The 10,412-nt window shown below is 33.9% G+C and overlaps 1 protein-coding gene across 3 annotated transcripts; it reads left to right on the top strand.

The window, feature by feature from the left end:
- Positions 1-3,833: 3,833 nt before the first annotated feature.
- Positions 3,834-9,415, top strand: LOC109167651 (serine/threonine-protein kinase STY17-like). 3 transcript variants are annotated; one of them, XM_019316720.1, is made up of 16 exons: positions 3,834-4,323; positions 4,524-4,638; positions 4,940-5,013; positions 5,181-5,300; positions 5,698-5,752; positions 5,949-6,059; positions 6,335-6,385; positions 6,792-6,958; positions 7,034-7,141; positions 7,422-7,495; positions 7,866-8,041; positions 8,331-8,426; positions 8,540-8,620; positions 8,712-8,765; positions 8,849-8,983; positions 9,096-9,415. In XM_019316720.1, exons 1-16 carry the CDS (start codon positions 4,127-4,129, stop codon positions 9,174-9,176), a joined length of 1,695 nt encoding a protein of 564 aa, XP_019172265.1. In that variant the 5' UTR covers positions 3,834-4,126; the 3' UTR covers positions 9,177-9,415. The 3 variants fall into 3 exon arrangements, with proteins under 3 accessions (XP_019172265.1, XP_019172266.1, XP_019172267.1); XM_019316722.1 differs by lacking the exon at positions 3,834-4,323 and adding an exon at positions 4,787-4,843 and having other exon boundaries at positions 4,547-4,638; XM_019316721.1 differs by lacking the exons at positions 8,540-8,620; positions 9,096-9,415 and having other exon boundaries at positions 8,647-8,765; positions 8,849-8,926.
- The last annotated feature ends 997 nt before the right edge of the window (positions 9,416-10,412 follow it).

Here is a 10,412-nt window from a genome sequence, read left to right as displayed (position 1 = left end):
TCCATCAAAAAATTACAAATATAGTTGCTCTGATAGATAATTTTATTATACAAAAATAATAGTACAATATTTATAGTGCAATGTATAACTCATAAGCATAGAAATACGTACATAAATCATTGTGCTAATCCAAATTCACTCTATAAGTTTTTTAGATATCATAGTTGTATTCCAAATTATCAATATACTTTTTAATTATAATAATACATATTTTGCAATTACAAATTTTATGATTTTTCAAAAAGGTATGTAAGCTTACATATGTGCTTGTGTGCATGCATATTACACCACCACAAAAAGATAACTATGTACCCCTCCAAAGTCCAAAACAAATAAATAATGCGATGAATATTCAGAATAGTTCAAAGTTCAATTTGCAGTCGTTATATTATAGACCGCGGTGCATGTGCACCGCGGTAAAAAACGGCGCCGTTTCTTTAAATAAAGAAACGGCCCGCCGTTAGAGTTAACGGAGTCCGCTTATTTGGTGTATTAAACACCAACTGATACTATAGTATATCTAAACCGACACTGCAGTTATATCAAAATGATACTGTAGTTATAGTGAAATGAAACTGCAGTGTATATAAAATGAAACTGAATAACATTTCACATATTTGAGTGTATATTGTACAATGAAGCTGTAATTATATCAAAATGATCATGTAGTTGTGTTTTAATGAAAATATAGTGTATATAAAATAAAATTAAATAACATTTTCACATATTTGAGTCTATAAATATCGAATGAAACTATAGTTATATCGAAATGAAACTGTAGTTGTGTTGAACTGAAACTGCAGTGTATACAAAATAACACTGAACAACAGAGTTACTTTTTGCAAAAGGGTGCGAAACGGCGGAAACAAACACTGTTTATTTTCATTTAAAAAAAAGACGCGCGGTGCATAATCGATTATGCACCGCGGTGCATAATATAATTTGATTTATTAGAAGACCTCAAAAAATGTTTATATTTCCAGTTGTCATTATAAAAAATAGCAATTTTTTTAATTTTAAAAGAATAAATATAATCAAAGATGAATTGTATATATATACGCTCGTTCACATGTTAATTAAATCGATTTTTTTAAAACAAAATTTAAAATAAGCATAAATTAAAGAAATAATGCAAAGGATATTCAAATTAGATGGGAAGATGTCAACATGTTATCTTGGTCACCGACTAAAGAAGTGCATTATTATCCCATTGTCATTAGTTAATCTCCATACGTAATAGCGAAGCTGACGTCACTAATGATGTTTAGGAGTGTAATTACTAATTTTGGATCGTACTAACACGTGTTTAGTGATCCGATAATACTAATTTTGTACCGTAGTTTCAGCGTGCCACATACAGTTTTCCGCATAAGATGAATATCATCGTTGGGGCAGCCCATGTGGTCTCCCATTAATCTACGATATTCTATTTTAAATCCACATAATGCTCTGCAAATATTATAAATGTTTTATTTTTATTTTTTCAAAAAGTTGAATTCTCAATCCCAGTCCTACATATCATTTAGAATAATGTAAATCATAGTAAATTAATAACTCAACTCAATCACAGAGGCTAGATCTTTACTTATTGTGCACAAGAAGTCCCCTTATTATCGTTGATGAGATTCAATTTCTGATTATTCTCCTAAATTTCACTTCTATGACCAGTTGAGTTGCTCATATGAACGTGTTTTATTTTTATTGTGAGTTTGCAAAGTCGTATTGGCCTACGAAACACGAAAGTGTCTAGCTTTTTAACATATGTCCACGTGGGTTCCACCTCAGCATCATGATTGGCGGCTTGACCATATCCTATAATGTCGGTTCAAGAAACCATGGGCTAAATGGATTGAGATTCTTTTAAAAAAAAAAAAATATCATGAGTATTAATAAATTTGAAGCCACTAATGGATTGAGAAATAAATTAGATCGTAGTTAATTAATAAAGTATTTGTGAATGATTATCAGTATTATTGTTAAGTGTTTGGAGTAACATTGAATACAATTTGATATATTTAGGCTTAAAATGCTAAAATTTAAATCTTTGTATAATCTATACAAATTATTATATATTTATCTTCCAAATATTAATAGCCCACACACAAAATGATACATTGCGAGAGTCATGATATCATTTATTTGTTTCTAAATGTAATAATGGTTATTCATACTTGGTAATGACGTGCAATGGCTTTTAGGCTTGTAAAAATCTCACATACACATTGATTAATCAACGCCTAAACGTTAGGCACTGACTGACCGCCTAGCGTATCACCATAATCAGTGGTCTAGATTGCTGGCCGACTAGGCCGCCTAAATCGTCTAGGCCTCTTAGGTACCGACTAGGCCGTCTAGGCACCGACTAAGTCACCTAGTTGGCCGATTAGTTATTGCTCACTTCTTTTTTTAAATGGATTATTTTACTCAAAACAACATTGTTTTAAACTTAATAATCCTAAATTGTTCAATCTCTAGATGTTTTTAGATTAATATTTAATATTTTAATATTATCTATTAAAGTATTAAATAGTTTATACTTATTAAGTCTTTAAAAATTAAAAAAATTTAAATAAAATTTTAAAAAATAAAAAATACATAGGCGTCGATTAATCCCTGCCTAGGTGCCCTAGACGCTCCCCGAGCGTCTGAGGAACGCCTAGCGATTTTTTCAACTACGCTTTTAGCCATCTTTCAAAACTTCTTCTTCCTAAACTTCACCATTATGACTAACTGAGCTACCCATAAGGAAACTTGGGTTACTCCATTAAAGAAGTCAATATTTACTGGATTGGACCAATTACTTTACTCATTAAATTTTACTATCTAATGTGGCAGATTTTTTTTCATGTAAGACTCAATACAAAATTATTTATGAGATAACTCGTTATGTGATTGATTGACTTTAATTTTAAATAACTCACTCAATTTAATTTACACATACAAGAAAATCAGACACACAAAAAGTTCTATATAACGAATTTGATAAAATAAAATAAAGTTAAATACAAGAATTATGTGGCAATTTATATCGTGCACCAAGGCGCACATTGCATTGTGCGCCTTGGTGCAAAACGACGTCGTTTTGTATTTTTTTTTTTTTTTTTGGAAATTTCGCTTTCCGTATTTGCTGTTAACTTATTAAAAAAATCTCATGTTTAGAAAATGTACATAATCGCATAACATAATGTACATAATTGTATAACAAAATACACATACTCTTTTTTGAAAAGATAATACACATAATTTAACATAATACACATAAATTTTTAACATAATACATATAAACTCTTAACATAATATACATAAACATTTATCTCTTAAAAAAATATCATGTTTCAGATGTACATAATTGTATAAAAGAATGTACATAATTGCATAAAAAATGTATATAATTATATAACATAATGTACATAGTTATATAACATAATGTACATAATTATATATCAGTACGCATACACTTTGTCGTGTCAACCTCCTACTCAATTTAACAAAACCATTTTTGAGAGGTACAGCACATATTGCTACTTGTGCCATGGTGCACGGTATAACGATTGGAATTATGTTATCTTTACTGATTCACACTTTTGGGGCAATTTTGATAGTTTTTTTGTGTGTGTGAAACTAGACGACTATTACGTTGAGGCGAAAAGGAGTGGTGGTTGTATCATTTACCGTGACCTGACAATAGTTATCCATCAAAACACTTCCAAGTTCCCACTGGGATCACTAGCGGATAAGTCACGAGTCATTAAATAAAAGAAAAAATAAAAAAGTGTGGGCCCAGGTTTCTTTCCCTTTGTACACCACGCCTGACGCCACCTATTGGCTATTGTGCACTTCACAAAAGCCGCACAGCTTCAGAAATAATGGAATCTTCGTGAGATATCCAAACCACCACCGTCAACTCTCTCTCATGTATTCTCCTCGCTTCCTCCATCAAATCAAATCAAATCAAATCTTCTAATCTCCATCTCTAAATTATAAGGCCAAATCCCTCCGTCAATTCCCCTCGTGCTTGAATCTGATAGTGCGCTGCGTGCGGCTTTTTTGGTTTTGTTGTTATTTCTTTTTTTTTTTTGGTTTTTGGTTTGCGTGACATTTGTTGGTTGCGAAGGAAGTTTCGAAAATGGCGATCGATGACAACGAGAGCTGCGGGAGCCGCGCGATGGAGCCGTCGTCGCCGAAGCACATCTGGCAGCAGAGGCAACGCTTCGAAGTCTTCTCCGAAGTGCTCAGCCGGCTCCGCGATTTGAATCTCGACGACGTCAACCTCCCCGGCTTCGAGGACCAGCTCTGGCTTCATTTCAGCCGCCTACCTGCAAGGTTTGACTTCATAAACCCTAGATTTTGTATCTAGACAAGCGTTGACAAACTTGTACGTGTAATCGTGTATACTCGCTTTTCTACCTGTTCTATTAGTATCGGCATTCGGCTAGGGGTGTACGACTTTGGAAATTTTTTCTGATTTCCCTTCTAGGATTGAATTTAGGCGGATTATGTTGTTTTACTTTGGTTGCATGCAGATATGTATCGGATGTGAATGTTGAAAGAGCTGAAGATGTGCTCATGCATAAAAGATTGCTGAATCTAGCTGAGGACCCCGAAAATAGACCCGCATTCGAAGTCCGCCTTGTGCAGGTACCTACTCAGGCTTGTATAAGTTATTGCTATAGTGCAATGGTCTATTATGTTCACTGTGACTGTTTAATTGTATTGAGAACAACGTTTAGACAATAAAGAGGGTGATATACAGTGATTTGTGATTTTGAATATGATGTTTATCTAGTTATCATGTTCGATGGGATATGGAAGTAAGATACTATAACCAAGACACTATCTGGATGTAAGGAACTCAGTTAAAAAAATTCTCTTACTGGTTGATTCTTTTTTCATCCTTATCAGTTACTTCACTTTCATTTATCTTCTAAATCTACTTTAGGTTCATCCTATCCACCAAGGACCTTCGGCAGATTCCATTAAAGTGATTCCCGCAATGAAAGATGAAGCCCAAAGGTAAATATTTTGTATTGGTATTATTGTGTAATTTTTTTGTCTGCTTTCAATTGTGTCTTAATTTGTTGTTTTAGTTCCCCCACCCTTCTCTTCCAGCTTATTATATTGCTTATCTCTACAATTGATTTATGTTTCCATCTCATTTTATCTTTGCTCTAACATCACAGTTTGCACCCCCCTCCAACGTTTGGTTCATCACCTAATCTTCAAGCCCTTGAACTCCATGACAACAATGATCATCATAATGATCCTGAAAGTGATATCAATTCAACTTCACGGACTCTCAGGTAAATTCTACTACAGTTTAAGTTGGCAAAATTATGAGAGTTAAAAAAGCCTCATAAATTAGAAAGTGAATGTAACATTGCTTGTGCATGGTTTAGCTTGCCTTGATTATAATTAAAGGAAGATCCACGCAAAGAACATTAAGTGCCTGTTATGCTTGACTGATATTTTGCAAGTAGCATTTAGATTCTTAATCCCCCCTCTTGTTGTTACTGCAATATTTTTGTTTTCCTCTTTTGATTGCCCAGAAATGTAAATTGAAAAGTAATTATCCAGTTAAAAGTTATTTTGGGGTCACTTTTTCAGTGAAAATCTTTTTGAATTTTCTACTTTCATTTATTCTGATTGATAGGCTCTATAAATTGAAATACTCCTTATATTGAAAATTAATTTTCGTAGGCCTATGCATGAGATCACTTTTTCAACTGTGGACAAGCCAAAGCTTCTCTCTCAGGTGTGTTCTTACCCTCCTCTAGTTGCTATTTTCATAAAACTATATTCTTTTTTCTTTTCACATTCTTAAAAATGATTGATGTGATTAAATGTTTTTGATGAATTGATGTTAGGCATGGTATTACTCCAACTGCATGTTTCTTTCAATTTATTCTTTTTATTTTATTGCTTAATTTGTCTTCATACCGGTCTTGCAGTTAACTTCTATACTTTCTGAGGTTGGACTCAACATTGAAGAAGCCCATATCTTTTCTACTACTGATGGCTTCTCCCTAGATGTCTTTGTAGTTGATGGATGGCCTTATGAGGTACAGTTTGAACTCTTGATAGATAGATGCTAGACAGGAGAAATATATACTAAGCATTCAGATGCAAATGTTATACGTGCTGAAATATATTAGGCCTCATTTTGTCCAGGCATATTTATTCTAATTTGCATGAGAGTAAGATAGACTAAATAATGTAAAGCTTTGGGGTATGAAATTTAGAAAAGTTTGTGCAACATTGGTTTTGAACATACAGTAACATCATTTATTTTTGGTTTGTGTTTACTTTATACTGAATCAGTCATTTGAATTTCCAGGAAACTGAGATGCTCAGGGGTGAGATACAAAAGGAAATTTTGAAAACTAAGGTAGCTTCTATTCTTGCTTGTGATATTTGAAAGAATGTAAATGAATTTCATATCTTCCTGTAGTGATTCAGATTTCACATACATCTGTTCATTCCCGTGATATGAAGCTGGCGAGTCCTGCTGATTTTCATTGAACCATATGCCTTCAGTATAATGTGTTTTAATTATTTAGTACTCAGTGTAATGCCCATTATGTTGGCTTCCCTCTAGATTAATTAGTCGACAAGGTCTGATCAATTTCAATAGATTCCAATATTATTTTGGCATGGGATTCTCTTTAGGGAAAGAGTTGTGTTTGGTCGTTTGTTTATTTATACGGTCTATATTTTTCTATTCTGTTAGGTTATGTTGGGAAATCTTTCCTGGACAAGAGCCACTAAATAACTCTTCTGGCAATATTTTGTAGGAGCAGCCACAACTCATCCCAACTCCTACTGATGATCAGAACCAAACAGCGTCAGAATCTAATTCCGAATGTGTAAAGATACCTACAGATGGAACTGATGACTGGGAAATTGATGCAAGCCTGTTGAAATTTGAAAACAAAGTTGCATCTGGTACATTTGGAGATCTGTAAGTTCCAAAATTCATTCTCCTGATATATTTGTTTTTACACTCTTAGTGGGTCACTTTATGTCTTCTGTACAGATATAAAGGCACATATTGTAGTCAGGATGTGGCCATTAAAGTCCTTAAGCCAGAGCATTTGAATGTGGACATGTTGAAAGAGTTTTCTCAGGAAGTCTTCATCATGAGGTGCGTTAAATGGCTTGTTCGAGGTCTGTCTTTACTGACTGTCAATATGTTGCTGCTACTAAGCTTGATTATCATCTACTCATTGGCAAACAAGCCTAAAAATCTTGGCAAATTATGATATATATGTCATAGTTGATTGACATAACTTGTTATGGTAGTTTAAATTAAATTGATGTTCTCAGTATCCAGTATTTTCTCCAGTTCCTCTTTTGGTGTTTCTTCTACGTTTTCTTGTTTTGACTTTAACTATTTTTTTTTTTTTTTTTTTTTTGGTTTTTAGGAAAATCCGGCACAAAAATGTTGTCCAATTTATAGGTGCATGTACACGGCAACCAAATCTGTGCATTGTGACTGGTAATTTGTTTGAGCTTTGAAGTTACTATAAACTACATATTTACACATACTTCTGGGGATTGCTTCTGCTATTGATTTTTGGTAATGCTGAATTGCTGATTCTAAAACAGAATCTGGTCAGTTGCCTCATTTTTTGCATCGTCCCACACCATTTCAAACTGCAGATTCTTTTTGTAACCTGTGAAATGTATGCAATGCTGCTTTTGTGAAACATAGATTTTAGTTGTATCATCTAAATGGGTATTGGAGGAGTTGCCGAAGCATAGTTTTAGTTCCCATATTTTTCAACTGTTCTTACAGCATTTAGAAGCTGGTGTTAGTTCTTTAACCTGTTGATTTATTTGCTCCTGCTCCAATGTTGTAAAAACAGAGTTCATGTCCAGAGGAAGTGTGTACAACTTCTTGCACAAGCAAAAGGGGAATTTTAAGCTTTCTACTCTGCTCAAGGTTGCAATCGATGTTTCCAAAGGAATGAGCTATCTTCACCAAAATAAAATTATTCACCGGGATTTGAAGACTGCCAATCTTTTGATGGATGAGCATGGAGTAAGTCACTGCTTTTATCTAAAATACAATGGAGAAACTTCTCTTAGTACATGCATTCTGTTCCTTTTCTTCATGAAGATATTATCCCATTTTGTTTATGCATGGTAAATATCATTTAAACTCTATTTTTCCTTATTCCAATATGATAATCATCAAAGTATATATGTTCCTTACAAGAAATTAGGCTTGGCCAGATACACTTGGTTACTCACCCACTTTACTTTCTGTTGAGCTTAGTTGCTTTGGGAGTTCATCTCTTTTGATTAGCACCAATGTCTCTCTTGATCAGGTTGTCAAGGTGGCTGATTTTGGGGTTGCTAGAGTGCAGGCTCAAACTGGAGTCATGACTGCAGAAACTGGAACATATCGTTGGATGGCTCCTGAGGTATGCAAATTCATCACAAAGATTGACAACTGCCTTGCAGATACTTTTATGAAATATCTACATTCAATTTGTTTTATGTTGACTCCAAGTTTTTTTTTTTTCTCCAATCGAAGGTAATTGAGCACAAACCATATGATCATAAAGCTGATGTTTTCAGCTTTGGAATAGTTGTGTGGGAACTTCTTACAGGAGAAGTAAGTCTTGTTGCATTTTGTTACAGAAAAGTCATTCCTGTTGCCCTATCACACTGACCTTTTCTTCCTGTTATATATCCAAATTGGGCAGATTCCATATGCCTTCCTAACACCTTTACAAGCAGCCCTTGGTGTTGTGCAACAGGTAAGCCAAACTTCCATCATTAGTCAAAGAATAAAGCAACCTCATATTTCATAACATTTAATTGAATTGACATGGTTTATCAGGGGCTACGGCCAACAGTCCCCAAGGATACACATCCTAAGCTTGTTGAACTTCTGGAAAAATGTTGGCAACAAGACCCAGATCAAAGACCTGAGTTTTCAGAGATTTTGGAGATTTTGCTGCGAATTGCTAAGGGGGTATGCCATTTATGCAAAAAGATCCTTGTTGCTTGTTTAGTATGGGCAGTTTAAAAAATTATTATCTTTTTATATAATAATGACTTGAACTCTTTTTATATCCTAAAATCAGGTTGGAGATGATGGAGAAGACAAACACAAGGATAAATCAATTGGTAGCTTTTTCCATTCCTTTAGAAGGGGCCATCACTGAGCTTTTTGGCATTGGAAAATCAACTATTAAGTGTACAGCTTTTCTGCCACAGCTTGGGTGTTTCCATTTAGGATATATAAATTATGTTAGAATGCACCAAAATTTCAGCTTTCAATTCTTGTCTTTCTATTTGTGAATTGATTCGTTGTATAAGCTGGTGTCTCTAAATTCAGCAATTTGGAACAGAATACTCTTTTATGACTTCACTGAACCATCAAATTTGCTAATCTTCATACTCAGTGTGTCATTCTTTTTACTCATTTCCAATGGCGCTATCTGTCTGATTTAACTGAAACCAATGTATAAATCAGAATGCTTGAACGCTCTTCTTATAGAGTGGTACTACATTTGGGGTCAATTTTTACTCTAATGTGACAAAGTTATCTTCATTTGTTCCAAGGAAAATATTAGCATCAAATTTTGAGTGAGGGAGTAAAAGAAAGAGGAAAATTTGGAAATTATTTTTTGTTCTTATATTCAAATGAAATCGATGCAGGACAACACAAAGAGAATGCCAGATTTAGCTCAACGTAATTTATGCTACAAAAAACATCGCAAAGCATTAGCCTTAGGAACCTCATGCAGAAGAGAATATTTAAACTAAAAATTAATTTCACTTTTAGTATCACAACTTTTGAGGTTTTATCTTGATGCACAATTTTATATTTTTTTAATTTTGATGCCTAACTTTATTATTTTTATAAATTTTGGTTCTTACTTATCTTGATGCGTTTTAATGCCTAATTTTATTATTTTTATTAATTTTGATTCTTTCGTGTAAAATATTACCGAATTTTATATTTTAGGGGTAAACTCTTCATTCCACTGAACAAAACATCCATCAATTTGATCAAAAGGACTAAAATTAAAAAAAATAACTAAATTAGACACTAAAATTGGAAAAATTAATGTTATAAAATCTCTAAAGTCATAAACCAAAAAAATAATAATTCTTTAAACTATAGATTGTAGGGCCTTGCTCCGCGAAGGAGAGCCCTTGCAAAAATTCTCTACGGCCCAAGCAGAGCCAAGGCCATAGAGGGGGTTTGGAAATAGTTTTCAACCAGCAATAGACGCGCCTCGGTTAGAACCTCACTAGCTGCGTCATTGCCCCAAGCGCAAAGATAGTTTTGTAATCTGCTAGCTTAGAATTTTATATGGACTCGCCATCTTCGACGTTTCAGTTCTTTTCCGATGTGGGACACTGGGACATTTGAAAACGTTGCTCGGTTCTCA

Source organism: Ipomoea nil, unplaced genomic scaffold, assembly GCF_001879475.1.
Source record: "Ipomoea nil cultivar Tokyo-kokei standard unplaced genomic scaffold, Asagao_1.1 scaffold3169, whole genome shotgun sequence".
NCBI classification, from domain to species: domain Eukaryota; kingdom Viridiplantae; phylum Streptophyta; class Magnoliopsida; order Solanales; family Convolvulaceae; genus Ipomoea; species Ipomoea nil.
This window is presented reverse-complemented; position numbering and strand designations above follow the sequence as displayed.